This window comes from Sitophilus oryzae, unplaced genomic scaffold, assembly GCF_002938485.1.
Source record: "Sitophilus oryzae breed Bouriz unplaced genomic scaffold, Soryzae_2.0 scaffold_1648_pilon_pilon, whole genome shotgun sequence".
Classification (NCBI taxonomy): domain Eukaryota; kingdom Metazoa; phylum Arthropoda; class Insecta; order Coleoptera; family Curculionidae; genus Sitophilus; species Sitophilus oryzae.
This window is the reverse complement of record NW_022146334.1, coordinates 1,385-20,600: the sequence shown is the minus strand read 5'-3', so window position 1 is coordinate 20,600 and position 19,216 is coordinate 1,385. Positions and strand designations below refer to the sequence as shown.

Here is a 19,216-nt window from a genome sequence, read left to right as displayed (position 1 = left end):
TTTGCCACGTACTGGTTACATGACTTCTTTATTATTTCAAAGGTGTCAAATAGCCATGCACTGAAGAATTATAAATGTGAATTTTAAAACCATATGAAACGATAAGCAGTTTAAATCATACACTCTACTGTACCATCTCATGGTAGTTACTAAACTTCAGCAGGGTACGTGTAAAATCAACATAAATCCAGGTCATTTTTGCATTATGAAGGAGTTAGAGTTACAAATAGGGTTTAAGCTTGGATAAGAATCTTTATAAGGCATTAAACCTTTACATAAAAAGGACGAAATAAAATATCAACAAAAATTATCAAGATATTTCTCTTATAATATTTATTAAATTCACTATATAAAACACAAAATAAAAAAAATTAAATATTGTTTAAAATGAATAAAATATCTACCTGAGTATCGTCTGCATCTATATTCTGTCTGCATCATAGTGTTGTCTCTGGTGCTGTTAGATAATTCTAGACTTCACAACACTGCACATTGTCATTGGTAGATATGCCAATGCGACATTGACTGGAATGGTAACTGACGGAAACAGTACTGGGAGAATAATTGTCAGTTCAGGAGTTTGGAACATCCTCAGTGCTGGAAAATACCACTTCTCCAACTCACAGTGGATGACATTACAATTGGGAATATATGAACTATGAAAAATATAATTTCTGTGGACTATTGATGAAGCTCTCATTCAGAACCCTCGTAATTAGTGGAATACCCAGTAGCTCCTTAAATTAGCGTAGAAGTGTGCTTTGGTTTGGTTTAATTATTTGGTTTTCTTTAAATTTCAAATGTAATCTAGAACATCAGGTCTAGGTGGTAGACATCAATTAGCTGATATCTTGTAATAAGAAGAGACTACAGTGGAGCATAATGCTGCATCCACACCTGCAGGCATGGTGGGCGAAAAAAGGACTCTAGGGTGGGGATCCCTGACAATCTCTGTCTTGACGATTCACTTGACACATTTAATTGACTTGTTCCTTGTGGATCTTGTCAGTCTCTTACTGAAGCTTTATTTTATAAGTATTCATTGCTTATTCTAATACTGATAGTTGTATAAAGGTAGTAAATCTAGATGAAAATTGTGGCAGAACTTTAAATTAACAGTGACACTATCGCGATTTATCGAAAGACTCTAAAATAGTTGTTTGTGTAGCGTACGGTAGATCTCGACAAAGATCTCGACAAAAATCGATAGGAAATAATGGAACAACTCTTTCGCTCTAGTAAGTGACTATATAATATACATACGTGTAATAAACCGGATCATTTATGAAATTCAATTTAAATTAATCCATTATATATCTTTTCCTTGCATTTTTGTTTCATTTACTAGTCAAAGATTAGATGTCAAGAATTTAGATACATCAATACAAGATAATCACGATAACTTATCTGCTTCAGTAGCGTATCGGATGCTTATGGTTATAAATAATTATTATAATTCATCTATTTCATTAGAATTTTATATTTTCTATAAATAATTTTAATAACTTACCAACATTTATATATAACAACACGTAAAATAAAAAAAAAAAAATTCATTGAATTAAATTCCACGTCTACCCTACGTCATAGTTTTACATTTTTTTTTTTTTTTTTTAATTTACAATTTAAAAAGAAAAAGAAATATAAGAAATATTCAAACATCATTAATTAAAATTGTAAAACACAGAGAGAGGTTGTTGTATTGTTTTAAACCCCCACAATGACCAAAAACCGAAACATTTACAAACCAAGACCTACATTTGGTACTGGTCATAAAACACTGATGTTTACGCAATAAGATGCACTATTTAAAGTCAAAGAAAACAATATATCTAAGAATGTTCTGTCCAAAAAAGAATATCGATATTATAGAAATGTTGCAAATACTCATGTTTTAAGTAATTTAATTTTTTTTTAATTTAGTGTACATAAGTTACTTAAACTATATACTTTGTGTTTTAGCTAATTTTATTGCTATACCACTTCATTCAAAGATATGTTTCAATTGATTTTTGTGGAAAAATCTGGTGGTTCCATACAATTTGAGAGATTCAACGTATATAAAATTAGTAGGAATCGATATTTTGGAACATTCCTAACTAGACTTGGTCATTTCGCGTGGGACCGTGCAAAATTTATGATAATTTTTAGCGAAATCGTATTTCTTTTTCGACGTTTGCGTAAATACGACAACGCACGATGCTCATTTTAATGAGCCGCAAATGTACTCTTTGCATAATAATATAGAGAACCGTATAATCTATAAAAAACGGCGTCCAGTTGGCTTGGAAATGACGAACGATGAAATTCTCAATATAATTTTACATAAGATTAATTTCCAGTGTTCTTGATTTCCAAGTCATCTCAGACGCCGCGCCGATTGTTTCGATCGTACGGTATAAAGTAGGATTAATCAAAATGTTACTGAACAGTTTGTCCAGAAATAATAATAATTATTATTCCTTAGAAAATATGAGCAATTTTTAAATATCTTAAAATGGTATTAAAAAATTCCTTAAGCTTCATTCAGAACAACGAAATTAGTGGAATTAATTAGTTATTTCAATTATAATTTATACTTAACAGTTTACGATCATTCACAATGTCCAAAAACAGAATTAAAATTAATGATTATAATATAAATTATAATAATTAAGAATATCTAAGCAACAGCTTCCGGTAGTCAGTTGTATCCATAGAGAAAGCCTAATATTAACTTAAACAATATACTTTTTATTTCTAACCGACATATGATAATCAAGAGCCAAAATGACATCAATCACTAATTTTGAAGTATAATTAGTGGCAAAAGTGTTCAAAAGCAATTAGTGGAATTAGTGGAATAAATTAGTGGTTTCAATTAGCGTAGAAGTTTGCTCCTTTAATTTCAATGTAAACATTCAGAACGTCAAAATTAGTGGTAGACATTTCCATTTAGTAGAAAAAGTTATCAAACTTTTAACTTTTCCACTAATTATACTTCAAAATTTGCGACAGAAATGTCATTTTGGCTTTTGATTATCTTCCGTCAAGAGAAATTGTGGTTAGAAATCAAAAGTTGATTGTTTTATAAGCTAAATATTTGGCTTTCTCTATGGATACAACTGACTAACGCAAGCTGTTGCTAGGATATTCTATTAATTTTAATTGTTTTTTTTTAAATTGTGAATGATCGTAAACTAAAAAATTGTGTAATTGAAACCACTAATTTAATCCACTAATTGCGAGGTTCTGAATGAGGCTATAGAAATAATATAGATATATTAAATTTATAAATAGTGGTGTATTAAATTATGATTATTTTTTTATTAGGTAAAAATGGAGGTATATAATAATTAATATAACTGCATAAAAACGTTTTTCTTTGTTTTTGTAATTGATATTGATATTTTGAATACTTATCTCTAATATTTTATTCCAGGTTCGTGACTTGGTAGCCCAATGTACCTGCCCTACTCAGTTCCCCATGATTCGAGTCTCAGAAGGGAAATACAGAATCGGAGATACAAAAGTTCTTATTTTTGTGAGGGTAAGTCATTGTTAGTTATAATTTCCTAGTTCTAGAACCTAACCGTTTTTCAGTAGACCGCCTAAAGAGTAATAACGTTGCTTGATTTACACACACCTAATCAAAGTGATCGGTATCTCCCTCCAATACGTTACTCCTTATAACAAAATTGATATCTATTATTTTTTGGGCAAGTGCTGCTATATCATTGTATTTCGGAGGTCGTAAGCTTTTAATAAATAAAATAAGAAATCCATGTCTGGCATATAAAAATAAAGTTGATGATGGTAACTCGAAAAGGAATCATCAGTTTTATAATCTAAAAATAGCAACTTGTAGAGCAGGAAAAGTGTCCATGGGAATTTAAAATTGGACTGTCATATCCAATTTTACATTCCACATTGTATTTACAATATTTTGAACAATAAAGAATATATCTATCTATCTTTCAACAACTAGGTTTTTCGTTCCTCTAGATTTAATCTTTCACCTATGTTGCCTTATTGCAAAATAAAACACTAAATCACCACAATACACCAAAATACTTTTACTTTTACACTGGACCCGCATTTCGCTAACCATGTTTGTATCATCAGCATATGATTAAAAAACTTCGACAAAGTATTTGAGTTTTTTAAGCATCTGCTGATGATGCTAACATGGTTAGCGAAATGCGCGTCCAGTGTAAAAGTAAAAGTGTTTTGGTGTATTGTGGTGATTTAGTGTTTTATTTTGCTGTATAACACCAATAATAATTTTCCAACCCCCAACTGTAATGTTGCCTTATTATCAAGATATATTTTTGAACGGAAAATTAAAAATTTTTTTTTTTCTCAAAATCACCTTATGAGTCATATGTATTCTCGTAGACGTATTACTGGAATCGAAATATACCACCCCTAGAAATATATGCCTGTATAATACTGGATCGAGAAAAAAAAACGGCGTCAAAGACGGCTGGGAAATGACAATCGATGATAATTTTGGCGAGCCTTAGACGATATTACTTGATCCGTACTCTTCTTTATTTTTTAATGACACTTACTGCCAGTTGTGCTTAAGAAGGTTGTAGCTTATTTTTATACCGGTTTTTAAATGGTGAGTTAAAAATTCCAGAAAAAATTTCTTTTCAAAATAGATTTGTGTCTTAAAACGTTCTATCCTTTTGTAATCTTTCTATAATTAGTGTTAATTTTTCACACGTTATGTCAATTTGTAGTAAATGACGTCTAGAGTCTCTAACAAAGCTGTAAAATTATCGTCGATTGCCATTTCCCATCCATGTAGAATGTAGAATGTTTAGGAGGGGAGTTAATCACCGCGACCTTATAGATCTATTGTGTGTTCCCCTTTCTTGAGTTATAACGAGTTATAACTCATCATACAGTCTCAGGGCTTTAACAAAAGCCAGTATCTGAGACGGCTCTACAGAGGCCAGGTCTCCATCCTCGACATCAGACGTACCAAGGTTCATGGCACGAATGGTCATTTCCCATCCATACGGTATAATATATAATATATAAAACCTAGATTAGAATAATGGGCTGTTCCACGTCAAAAATACCTTTCAAACGGGTTAATTTCTTGAAAGCTCGAGTATTTTTTCACTTATAGGGAAATCTAAAAAGAACGGTAATTTTTTGTAAACACCACTGCGTCAAATAGGAGTGAAAAAAATGCTTAAGGCTTCAGAAGGTATATCTTCTTCTTCTTCCGTCGCGTCGTCAGAATAAGAAAAACAGTGAGGAACAAGAAACATTCTTTTAAATATCAAGAGAACTAGTCCAAGAGCACTTTAGTTTTTAGCAGCGATAAAACGATTATTTAAATTAAAAATGTTAACTGTCTTTTCAGATTTTAAGGAAGCATGTCATGGTCCGGGTTGGCGGCGGCTGGGACACTCTGGCACACTACCTGGATAAACACGATCCGTGTCGATGCCGGGGACAACACAGACCTACCCAAGGGGCTAAACTGGTACCAGGAAGGGCACCCGATCTTCATGGAGCTCAAGTGTTCTATGACAGGTCAGTATGATCGTAATATCTTTAAACTGTACCATCCTTTTCTCGAAACAACTCACGACACTTTTAACCACCCTGTAACTTCGTGGTAGATAAAGCAAGAATCTTAATTTTTAGTCACCAAGAGGACATATTATAACTAGCTGTATTGCTGAGATATACAGGATGAATCTTAAATAAGTGCAAATATTTTCAGGGCTGGTAGATCCTTAGGGTAGATCTCGATAAAAGAAACATATTTTCTTTTTACCGTTTTTCAGATAAATCCAAAATAACCTTATTTACATTTGTCATTCTACTTTGAAAATTTCCAAAAAAAAAAGATTTTTTGCTAAAATTTTGAGAACCACTGTGTCGTTTCTGGATTTTCCTTCTTGTAAACTTAATCTACTACCTATGTATAAAATGTATACTTGTTTTGAATGAAGTTTGACTGAACTACATACAAATTATCAAATTAAAAAAACGAGATAAAATCTTAAAGCCGTATTTTTTAAGCTTTATTTATCCATGATTTAAGAATTACCTCCAATCTCGATGATTTAACTTTACGACTATTTGCATTTCTAAATCCTAAGCAAAGAACGTTTCAAAATAAAAATTTCAGTAATCAACCTGTTCTAACTGGGTGTGTTTAAGGAATTATACGTTACTCATCTCCTCCAATCTTTTTATTGACATTTTCGGTGAGTCACCCTTTTGATTTTTTCCTTCTATCAAATCCCACACGCTGAAGTAATTTAAAAATGTTGTTAATTAAAAAGTAATACTTTATTTTGTGTATACGCTCACGCTACGATCAGTGTTAGGTCATTGATCTAAAAAGAACTGTTTAATACAATATAATGTTATAGTGGAAACTTCGAAAGTTTCCACTATACAGGGTGCGTCTCAAAAGCGGCTCAGCCTCATAACTTTTTTATTTTTTCACATAAAAAAAATCGAGATTTGGAATGGTTTAGTTTGGTTGGGGTTAGTATATGTTATAAATTAGGATTGATTGACATATTACTTGATTGATATTATAGAGTACACAATTGTTTTCGGTCACTTCCTGTTTCACCGGAAATGACTACAACTTTTGATTTTTAATTGGCACCCTCAGGATTTTGTTACTTTATTCGATAGGCACATGATAGACACTATGAATAGAATGACCAAAGAATATACCTAGCTAGAAAAAGAATGGACTCTGCCATACTGAAAAATGGTCCTACAGAAGTGGCGCCATCTATTGAGTAGGACTTGTTTTAAACGGATCGAAGCGCGGGCTTTTTAAATGAGCGTGTTTATTGAATTTTAGTCTAAAATAATTAAATTTGATTGTTGGGTCTTATTTTTTACACAAATTCAACAATACTAATAACAAGTATCGTTGTGATGTGTAAAAAATAAGATCTAACAGTATAATTTATACAATTAGTAAATAAAATTAAAGCCAAACATGTGTAAATATTATTTATTATTTAAAGTTTTTATTTATAAGTCAAATATTTCAACATCGTTTATTATAATAAAACAAGACCAACGTAATACACCCAAAGTTTTGTAAATGGAGTAAATATAAATAGGTACTTAAATGATGGCAAAAATAGACTTACATTATATTTTTAGGGCCACATACAAAAGGAATTGTCTAATTAAAACACATATATGAACACATATAACAAATTATAGTTTGAAAAACGTTTTGATAATCATTTGATTATATTATGATTGGCGCTATGACAGCGACAATATTTTTTGAGAATTTGACAATAGTATGACAATGGCTGTTGGAAACTATGGAAACTACAAAAAAAAATTGATTTAACGCCATCTGGCGTAACTAGTAGCAACTTCTTAACCTAAAAAATTAATTGCACTACCACCTAGCGCCTGAGGCAGGAACTATTTTATTTGAAATTTCCGTGGAAACGGTGGAACCGGTTTTGCTATTTCACTTTCCCGCCCCTGAGAATGACTTATCATATGTCAACTTTTGACATTTTCGAATATGGTTTATTTGAAATTGCAATATGCGATTCATTACGACAATTTGACTCTAAATATCAAGTGTGTGGTACCAAATTAATCGCAAAAAAATGCTTTTTTCAAATATGCGAATGAGCCACCCTCGTTCCATTTGAAAAAATGAAATATGATTAAAAATACGATTTCTGTATCTTTTAACAGGCCAGGACAAGACACTAAAAACATTAGATGATCAAATCTATTTTCCAAAGCTTGATTAAAAATTGGTGTTTTTAACACAGCCATGGCACCCTCGATTAAAATTTAAAACACAATTTTGTTTTAAGCGAAAATGTCAAAAGTTAACATATGATATGTCATTCTATTCAGAGTGTCATTTTCGATCTAATAAAGTAAAAGAAATATACTATACTGATCACTTTCAATGAAAAAGTGTTCTTATGTTCATTATTTGACCAGTAAAACTGAACCAGTCAGACTAATAAAAGTTATTAGAGCAAATTAAAGTCGAAAAATTTTTTCAGATCAAATGTTTCTCCGGCATCTCTTCCACCGACAATCAACGGCATCAACAGCGGACCTCACAGTCTCGGCCCTCCGATGAATTCTCTCAACAGATCCCGTTCCAAATCGCCATCCTTCTTACATGCCGACACCAGACGATCAATCAGTCCCAATTTTCCTCGAAAAAGTCTGGCAGCACCTCCCAATATCAGGTATATAGAACTGTGTTATAAAGAAATATCATTGTAGGGGTACGGTGGCTGCAATAACCAGGCAGCTTCAGTTTTTTACGAAAATGAGATATTTACTGAAATGCCCTTTAAAAAATAGTCCGATCTTTCTTGGCTACAATCAGGTATCTTCATTCAACAATACATAAATGGCAACATTATTTGGAAGTGCTTGGCTTTCGGTTGTAGCAAGAATAGTGCAGCTCTTCGAACTTCCTACTTTGGCTAGCAGAATTTATTAAAATGGACCGGCCTGGTTATTGCAGCCATCAATTGGTTTAGTGATATGGCGAGACTGGTCTTGGCCTTGTGTTCATGATCTTGGTCTTAATCTCCTTGGTCTCTCTACATGTTGGCCAATATGCTGGGGCACATATCGTGGGCATACTGCCAAAAGTGACCAAGTCAATTATTATCATTTCTGGATAATTGATCTTGAAAATTTGTAATTTTTTTAAGTATTATTTTAAAAAGTTTATTAGAGATTAGATATTTAATAGAGATTTTAGATTTTTAAGATGCAGTCAGTCGTTCATAATTAAGTATTCCAATTGCATTTTATATGTTGGTTTTCAAAATAAAATTGACTTGGTCATTTTTGCATGTACAATTTTGTTCATATTACAGACATGGCCAAACAAAAATACACTTTTATTTAATAAATGAACACAAAAAAACAGTTTATTTCTATTTTTTACAATAAAATAGTTATAAATGCAAACAATAGCGAAAGGGGTTTTCTATTTACAGCTAAAACTAATCCGAATCCGATTCGGACCAAAATAATGGCTCTGGTGCTACATCCTTCTTTGTATTTTCTGCTGGGATAGACTGATACCAGGCATGAAATTCGGAAGGTACTGCTCCCGTCTTACATAGTTTTAAAAGGTCCTGTTTTTTCACATTTGAAATTGGAACCTGTTTAGTATACAATCGTGGTATTCCATTTGGCATGACAAGACTGTTTACATTGCGACTACAACGTCCAGCTACGTTAAGCATACGAAACTCTGGATCACTATAATTGTACTTAAACATTATAAACTGAGGTTTAGCTCTTTCATATCGCATACATTTAATTTTAAGCCAGTTAACACGTTCTCCACTTTCGTCCATGGTTCTGTTTTTCAAAGTCATAACAGCTAGGCTCTTTAGGTCGAAAAAGTCATTATACTTTAACTCTTGGGTATTGTAAGGGTCACTTTTTTTATTTCGGCCGCGATTCGAATGCGCCAGTCGAAAAACGTTCAACCAATCATGCATAGTATAAACAGGAACGTTCTTTTTGGCATTCTCTATTGCACTATGCATAGAGTCGACTTCCATGTAGGAATGGCCAGACTCTAAAAAATTGTGCTCTATAATATTTAAAGTGCTGTTTTGTACTATGAATAAAAATAAAGCGGCAATAAACTGATTCCTGTTCTGTCCGCTACAGGTATCAGAGAACAAACTTATTTCAGTGACATTATCTGGCAAATTTTGTATCCAACGGTACAGACATGTACCTATTTCCGAACTACCTCTCTGACCATTAAACTCAGTCCACGTGTAGCAATGGGCTTTCTGTGAAGCTGCTTCGTAAATTGTGAGATTATACGCACATAGCTTTCTGCTATAGTACATTAGTGAAACATCTGAGGATGGTATTTGCAGAACGCTCTGCAAAACAATCATCAGTCATTGCACGCTCCTTATCTAATTTTTTTGCATTGTTTGCTTCGTTTCTTCTCCGAATATGACATTGGTAGTTTTCTTCTAGGTCAGCTGATTTTTCTTTCAAGTAGTTCGCACATGTCACAGCACTGGTCTTTTTCGGCTTGAAAAAGACAAGTTAAAGTTATTGCAAAATATGCGGCGGTAGGTTATTTGGGATGCATATTTCTTATTTTTATTTTTACAATTCTCAGCATATAAGGCGTACATTTTTTGAAATAGACAAGTTTGCATCTAAATACTATCGTTTAGTCGATGCTCTACAATAATGAGTGGCCATAGTCGGAAAACTTCTTATGTGAGTATTGATTTCAGCAATGATTTGTGGTTTTGTTTTATTAGCAGGCTCTTTTTTACCACGTTTATCGTTTGCAGCAAATATTCCTGTTGCATTCACCCCAGAAAATGCCTTGTCTACCGGGCCATGGCTAATGCACAAAGTTCGCAGAAAAAACATTTTGCAAACTCTAACTTTGATACCCGCTTTTAAAAAATAATAATACCGGCTACTAGTTTTTTGTACACCTTTCCCAGATCGAATTCTTCTACAAGCAGGTTCTTTGCTTGAAACACAAGAGAGAATAAAGTCTTTTTGGCGATTGTAATCTAGTTTCCAAAATTCGGAACATAACAGGTCTCTAAGTTGGTCATCAAAATGAAGTGAGCATTTAAACTTGCAAGAATTGCAATTCGTGACTTTAGGTTTCTTTGCTGCTTTAATTGGATTCGTATGGCAAACGCGATTTTCTCTTCTTTTTATTAATATTTTTTTCCAATGTGCAGGATCAGCTTTTTTCCAACGGCACATTCGTTTTGATAAGGGAGTATCACTATCAGAACTTGATTCTATGTTTGATTGGCCCCATTATCACTCGGGATATAATTATCGCTACTACCTGCTGAAAAGTCCGAACCATCGTTTTCATGGGTAGGAACATTTTCCTGCCTTAAATGTTCATCAATAAGGGCATTACTTATCGTACTTAGGCAATCTTGCGTTGCACTAGAGCATAATGAACCTAATTAAAAAATGTTAAGTATGTAAGGAAAAAGACAATCAAACTAAAAGTATTTACCTTTGTCAATGTTGCTTGCCGCAGATAAAGTGGAGACCCTTTGGACGAACGATTTTGAACAACACGGTTCTAAAAACAATACGTGTTATTAGTAGCTGGCCCTATTTCATCCTACTAAAAAACTTTTAAAATGCACCCCCGGTCTACAATCCCAAAATATTTTTTCGAGTTCAACATAACCTCAAAATAGGTTAAATCGATAATAATAATCAATTATTATTAAACAACTATAAAATTCTTACCTTCATTATATATATTTGAAGCAATCGTTTCTGAACTATCCAAACACATTTGCACTAAAACTTTTCCTCTGGAAGCCATATTACAAGCACAATAATTTCAGATTTTCTTATGCACGTGAACGATAATTCAGATTTTCTTATGCACGTGAACACACTGCCTGGACATTAAAAAGTGACCAAGTCGTAATAGTCATTTATCGCTGTCTGTTAGGTATCAAGCTTGTTGGAGAAGTGAAAAAATGACCAAGTCAACATACTCATTTGTACCTGGACTCAACCTAAGTACTTTGACTTGGTCATAATAGTGTTATTCGTGTGGCGCCTTCTATGTGTTATATTTTGACTTGGCCACTTTTTCCAGATATTCCGCTATAACTTCTGACTGACTTGAACATGTTACCTTAAAATCAAGAAAAACTGACTTGGTCACTTTTGGCAGTATGCCCACGATATTTGGTAAGAGAATTGGGACACATATTTAGCCAGAGAATTTGTAATTCATAAATTAAATTCCTCGGTCAGATAATGCTGTATCGATTGATATTGGTAGTAAGCAACAAGACAAAAACAGTATTCTTGTGGTTTCATTGGTCGGGAATATCCGTGACTTTGCAACTAACTAGACGAAAAAAAATCATGGACGTATTTTTTATAATAAAAATTAGAAAAATTATTTGGCTTTTTAGTTTCTCTTTCTAAATTAAAAATGAAGTTTTCGTCTGTCAACTATACGAGGGAAAACAAGATGTTGATATTTTGGTGAAAGTTTGAAACACCCTGTGGAGTAAGTTAGCAATGCAAGGAATATAGTAATCATTTTGTCATCTAGGTACATCGTTTCTCGATAGTTTGTTTTTTGACTCATCTCAATATCTTTATTTTTATTGGAGATATTCGCTTTTAAATAAGACAGTAACGGTCTACAGAAATTTTTGGCATTGATTTTGAGTCCTGATCAACACACTTATAAAATAGTGTTTACTGTTGTAATGTTACTGTCATTCAAAAGTCACATTATTATTGTTTATTGACGTTTACTCTAACAGAGATAGTTTTAAGTACTGAACTATCGATCGGGCTATGGCTGCTTTAATTATTTATGGTAGAGATCAACTTTTGGACTTAAAACCATATTATCCTCTAAAGTAACTGCACAACAGATAATAATAATATGATTTTTCAGTGACAATTTTCAACTCAATTTACATAAATCACAAACACTATTTTATAGGTGTGTTGACTAGGACCAAAAGCAAAGGCATGGTTGTAAAGTAAAAAATACGAAAAAATGGTAATGTCTTCAAAAGCGAATATCTCTAAAATAAATACAGCTATTGAGATGATTCAAAAAATAAATTATCGAGAAAAGATCTTAGATGATAAATTAATTTTTTCATTGCTTGCTTTGTAACTTACTCCACAGGGTGTTCCAAACTTTCACCAAAATATCAACATTTTGTTTTCTCTCGTATAATTGACAGATGAACTTTCATTTTTAATTTAGAATTACATATTAAAAAGTCAAATAAATTACAAGTCTTTTATCTATGGTCAAATAATTTAGCTACAAATTGCTTAAAAAATCACCAAAATCGGTCCAATAGAACATAATATATAAAATTTTAAAATATATGAAAACTATAAGGTGCCCGTTTTTCGTGCCGGTGAGTGTATTTGCACTTCATCGTATAATTTTCTTTTCTTTAAAATTGTATTTGCAATAAATTACTTGAAAAACTATTTATTTTAAGATTTTATTTGTACAAAGTATCTCTAGTAAAAATATAAATGTGAAAGTACGGTACGAGTCTTGCAGGAAAACAAAGACCAAAACTTGGACTGGCTAGACCAGGACTATTAAATAACTCGTCAAGGGTCTTGGTCTTGGTCTTGCATTTAGTAATTACTAATAGGAATGATAATTATTTTTTTCTTGCGTATTGTAGATCCAGAAGTCCTACACCAAACTTTACTTCAACACACACGACCAAGTTAGCTACCAGAAGTTCACAGCCTTCAGTAAAAACAACATCGTCGGGACCTCAAAGTTTGCCTCCTTATTTACCACAACCTAAGCATGTAGCCAGCATACAGATACCTGTAGAAAATAAGGTGAAATAGAAACTGCTTTTAATATTTTTTTAATTAATAATTATTTATTATTATTAATAATTTTGTAGATGTATATTTTTTCATATCAAAGAATATTTTATTGCCTTCTACATGGGTAAAACATCACTTTACCTCTGCAAAGTATGGTTGCTCAATTTGTACTAATACCATTTAGAAAAGTACTGTATGATAGAAAAACAAACGGTCATCTCTAGACGTTTCCTAATAATTGACATAAAAATTGTCAAAATTAACATTAATTATAGAAGTATTAAAAAAGGATAGGAAGTTTCCAGACACACAAAAAAATATATTTTCAAAAACTATTTTAACTACACCATTTAAAAATAATTTTTACTTAATATAAAAACAAATTACAAACCTTCTGGTGGCCAACTGCTAGTAAGCGCCATTAAAGAAGAGCACGGACCAAGTATTGATGTCTAGGGCTTGACCTCGTCAAAATTATCATTGTTGTCATTCCCCAACCATCTTTGACGCCTTTTTTTCGATCGTATGTTATATTAGATATGGAACATATGAAACTAAATATAAAACTTTATGCAAAATACCGGTTACCACCAATTTTTCACAAATAGTCGGATTAATTCAAAATATCTGCACTTTTAGTTAGTTTCCAAATTTGCTGATTAATTTTTAAACTAGCCAAGTATTCATTTTAACCGTAGCATATATTTAAAGATGGAAATTTTGTAGAAAAATATGGCCGAAATATTTTTTCAAGCAAGATATTTAACTTAAATTATTTTTAGGTACTAAAATCCGAAGCAGTTCTTCAAGTCAATACCGAGTCACACAGCAGCGACACTCACAGCGATACCTCATCTCAAATGTCCGACGAAGGTTACCGAAGTTTGGGCATCGTCCAAGATAAAAATAAGAAAAGATCTTCATTGTACAGTCAAAACTCTGCCGAGGATGTTGAAGAAACCGGTATGTGGTTTTACAAAAAATGCCTAATCATTTTAGTTGAAACATATCGAAAAAATTAAAAAAAATAGAGAGTCGAAAGTTTTGACGCATTTAGATTCTATTTAAAAAATAGATAACAAAAAAAACTTCACAAAACAGTCTTACATATATCCCATCAAAAACATAGTATGTAACATGCCAAAAAAGTTGTAAGATTTCATGTAAAACCAAGTCAGTTTATTTTCCTTAGTTTCTATTAAGCATTTATTCAACAATTTTGTTATAAATTGTTAGTATCAATATTATAGAAAATAAAAAAATATTCTTAAATGCACTATTTAGGTTCACTTAGTAATAGAAATGGTATTCTTTTATATTTCTTGTGCCGCGCAATTGCCAAGTCATTATAATTATTACAGAAATAAAGTCACTTTTCATATCATATAAGTATATGGGCAAGATTTTGATTGAGAAGAAGGAGGATTCAGGTGGTAACTCTGCTGTAAAGAATGTCAAGTTGCCACATTTGTTTATTTATTCCCTATTGTCATTCGTTTTGACACTTTGTTTTGTATTACGAGTTTTTGGTTTAAATGAATTGTCTTTAAGCTTCAAAATTTTTACTAGCAGAGCTTGCAGTCGAACATTGTTCTTTTAAGAACCTCTTTTAGTGCGAAGTATACAAGGTAGATTAATAGCGGTAAAAAACTCATGGCAACTTTATTAGAATATTTTGAACGGGAAAGCGGTAGTAATGGATCTTTATGTCTCTTATATGCTGTCAAGAAGGTGAGTTTTGTTGATGTAAATAATAACTGTTTATATATTTAATAATTAATTTAGTTTTGTTTTCTTAAATATTTGGATTAAAAGAAAATATTTAAAAGTGGGCAACGCTGTGCCAATCAAGCTTAATCACGTGACTAAAAGTTTATTTGATATGAACTATAGAAACTAACTGCTTCAAAAGCTCCGACTTTCTAATTTTTGGTTGAAAAAATTTGAGAAAGTGATTGGGTTATAATATTTTTTCTCGATAATGTTAATCGTACTTTACAGAAAATCAACACATTTACACCGAAGACGAACTCAACGACGTCGGTTTAAGAAGAACCAACTTCTCACATAAACTCTACCTAGAGAGTCTCAAAAATTTACGAAAAAGTCCCGAACCTCACGGATCATCGCCTACCTCACCAGTTTCGGAAACCGACAGCGCCAGAACGCTGTTGAGTAATCAGAAACCCAGCAATAATTTGGGTATGTATAGCATGTATTGTGTAATCAATTAAATTTAGTTTGTTTAAGTCTACATTTGTTTATAAAACCATTGTATTGTATTGCGTTATTAAATACAGTGAATAAGAAACTTCTATTAACGCTTAGGAAACATATGGGCACCTACCCCAGTATCCTTCACGCAGAAATTTTGGCCCTATCGAAAGATGCGTACAATTTTCTTGGATAGGAACTATCGAAAACAGGAAATTGCCATCCTATTCCATAGTCAAGCATGCACTTAACGCGATCAACTCAAGTAACCATCAATTCGAAGTTGGTCAAAGAATAGCCTAGAGAAGCTAACAAATTAGGCCCAAAGAAAATAAAGCCTCCTAGCTCTGGGTGCCTCATGCCTTCACCAAGGGATAGAAGGCAATGAAAAAGCCAAATGATTCTAAGCTAGGAAAGGAACCGAAACACTCCACTAACTGGACCAGAACCGTTCTGTTTTTCCAAACGGGAACCAACTGAAAGCGGAACTGAAGAATCTGGAAGGCTCCATCAGTAACCTGGAACGGGAATAAACGAACGCTCTGAGACTCTCGAAGATGTTTCTGAAGATGTTTCTGACCAAGAAAAATTAAAAATAAAAAAAAAAAAAAAGTTTTTCCTTTATTTAAGTAAAAACAATCTTCGGATTCACGGGGTTTCTAACAAGGACACTGTCTCCTCAACGAACACCTCAGGTAGTAGGCTGAAAAACTGAGAAACTAAACGACGAAAATTGCCAGATTCTGTGGGGAAAGTGCGGAAACACCAGAACACCTTATCACTGGATGCGCCGAGACGACGGACCATTCGTGCCATTAACCTTGGCACGTCTGATGTCGAGGATGGAGATCTGGCCTCTGTGGAGCGGTCTCAGATACTGGCTTTCTGTAAAGCCCTGAGACTCTTATGATGAGTTATAACTCGTTATAACGCAAGAAAGGGGACCACACACACAATAGATCTATAACAGGTTCGGCCGGTGATTACTCCCTTCTAACACATTGCTACTTCTACATTTCAACGCTAGGAACGAATGTTTTAGTGATAAATGTTAATTTACCCTGTATTATGATAAATTTTAATCCTGAAATTTCCTTACAGGCAAAATGAGCCTTACAATGACTTTTCAACCTAAATTTCTCGAAGTTCTTTTTTTTTAGTTGATTTATCTACTTTAAGTACTGACAACATTCTACGATAAGTCCAGACCATTTAAATTACCTGTTATCAAATGAATTTAGATGAGTCAATTCAGTCAAATTGAAACCTAATGAACTAACATACGTTTTCCGTGAATTTTATAACAAATGCATAAGTCAGCAAACACCATCATAGCTAGAGAGTTCTTAAAGGTTAATTTAAATGAAAAAAAAATATTCTTACCGGCTAAAAAAACCTGTTTCCAAATACTTTCATAGCATTAAGGATCTTCACATGTACTTTTATTACTAACTGTTCTGCTGAACGCTCGTTTTCTGTATTGAAACGTATTAAAACTTATTTACGGTCCACTATGGAAACAGAACGTCTAAATCATTTAGCAGTTTTACATATTGAGTACATCCGACCTTTTAAAAACTAATAATTACGATGAAGTAACTGATAATTTTGCGAACAAAAAGGTACGTGGGAAACCTTTATAGGCATATAAGCAAACCTTATACGAGTATGTAGTTTTGTTGTTCGTTTGTTGTCATTTTATATGAATATTTTAATATTTATCTTATGTTCTGTGTTGATCTGTTCTGTCGGTCTATTCTGTTGTTGATCCTGTATTCAAATAAATGTTTTTATATCCGTAATTTTTTTAATTAAAAAAAATGTTAAGGGGCCTCAAATTTTGTTTAGCCTGGGGCGGCAACTTTGTTAAGTCCGGCCCTGGACACAAGCTACCGTTTTGTCTACAAAAACCTGGGTGAACCAGGCGTGCTAGACGATCCTCTGAGAGTGGATCTTAGTGGAGCAGAAGCACGGAGATACCTCCGTCTGCTCCACGAAGGACTTGCTCCAGACGAAGCAAAAGCGAAAACACGCCTTGGAAAAGGGGAGAGTAAAGGAACCAAGAAACACCGTGGCGCATTTCCACCAAAGGGCTAGAGAGGGAGCGAGAACCTCTCACCTCTGCTCCGGCAAGGAGGGAAAAACACCATCTACACAAGGAACAAGGCGAAATACACCATCTACTTGCCGGGCCTTATCCAGGCTCAACTGCAATGTAAGGACAGGAATGTAAGGAGTTGGCGAGTTATCGACTCGAGGGAGGAGGATCATGATCCGGCCCTTACAATAGGAATTGCCCTCAAATTCGAGGAGGCAATAGAGAAAGAGGGATAAATCCTCTATTACAGATACGGGACAACACCGGTGTCAGGTCTAAGGAGAGACCAAGTTCAAGAGGCGGAGAAAATGGAGACAGATCCTCCAGCCTCCACCTCTATAAAATATAAAAGTAGTAAAGTTTGTATAAATGTATGTCCTAAAATGCTTAGTTTTCGAGATACGCACGGTGTAGAAGTTTCATTTTTATTTCGATTTTTTCCAAATACTCTCTGCAGTAACGTCAATATTTGATGAAAATTGGTGTCTGGAGTTTTTGAACATGATAAATTTGATTTTGATGTCATTATGACTCCTACTAGTAGAGGGCGCCACCTATTTTTTAACCGGTTTGAAGTGAGTAATAACTTTCGTCCGTACCTGTATAAAACTAATGAGTAAAAAAATACACATTTACGACGTTTTTTAAGTAAAAAATGTCTCTTGGTAAAAATCGCTACGAGTATTGGTTTTCTAGATATTTGGAATCGAAATTATCAATACCTGTCATCATTGACATAAATTAAACATTTTTGACTAAATAGTTATTAGACTGAGATCATAAATTTGAAAGTTTTTGTGCCAAAAGTTCAACAGAAACTGTTTTATCGTCAATTTTTTGCAGAAAAATTTATGATTAATTTTGAAAAAATAAAAATTTCCCAAATTTATTATTTCAGTGAAAACTATCTACTCCACGTGTTTATTTTTCGTCAATAATGACATGTATTGACTATTTCCATTCTAAATATCTTGACAACGGTTGCGCGTAGCGATTCTTACAAAGAGATTTCCCTCGGTAGTTTTATACAGGTACGGACAAAAAGTTATTACGCTTCAAAAGAGTTAAAACACATGTAGGTGGCGCCCTCTACCAGTAGGAGTCATATTGACATCAGAATCAAATTTATCATGTCAAAGAACTCCTAGACCAGGGGCGGGAAAGTGAAATAGCAACAGCGGTTCCACCGTTTCCACGGAAATTTCAAATAAAATAGTTCCAGCCTCAGGCGCTAGGTGGTAGTGCAATTAATTTTTAGGTTAAGAAGTTGCTACTAGTTATTGCTAGATGGCGTTAAATCAGAATTTTTTTGTAGTTTCCATAGTTACCAACGGCCATTGTCATACTATTGTCAAATTCTCAAAAAATATTGTCGTTGTCATAGCGCCAATCATAATATTATCAAATGATTATCAAAACGTTTTTCAAACTATAATTTGTTATATTATTATGTGACTTAATTAGACAATTCCTTTTGTTTGTTGCCCTACAAATATAATGTAAGTCTTTTATTTTTGCCATCATTTA

At 33.1% G+C, this 19,216-nt stretch overlaps 1 protein-coding gene across 1 annotated transcript; it reads left to right on the top strand.

Annotated features, from left to right (window-relative positions):
- The first annotated feature begins 3,412 nt into the window (after positions 1-3,412).
- Positions 3,413-17,810, top strand: LOC115880714 (GAS2-like protein pickled eggs). Its single transcript, XM_030897992.1, has 7 exons — positions 3,413-3,529; positions 5,363-5,535; positions 8,031-8,222; positions 13,221-13,386; positions 14,160-14,340; positions 15,379-15,579; positions 17,683-17,810. Exons 1-7 carry the CDS (start codon positions 3,467-3,469, stop codon positions 17,808-17,810), a joined length of 1,104 nt encoding a protein of 367 aa, XP_030753852.1. The 5' UTR covers positions 3,413-3,466.
- Positions 17,811-19,216: the final 1,406 nt, after the last annotated feature.

Excerpts from the sequence above, each read along its gene's own strand:
- LOC115880714 (XM_030897992.1), top strand. The coding sequence starts at position 3,467 with ATGATTCGAGTCTCAGAAGGGAAATACAGAATCGGAGATACAAAAGTT. Across the intron at positions 8,223-13,220 it reads GCAGCACCTCCCAATATCAG|ATCCAGAAGTCCTACACCAA; the intron begins GTATATAGAACT and ends TGCGTATTGTAG. Across the intron at positions 14,341-15,378 it reads CGAGGATGTTGAAGAAACCG|AAAATCAACACATTTACACC; the intron begins GTATGTGGTTTT and ends CGTACTTTACAG.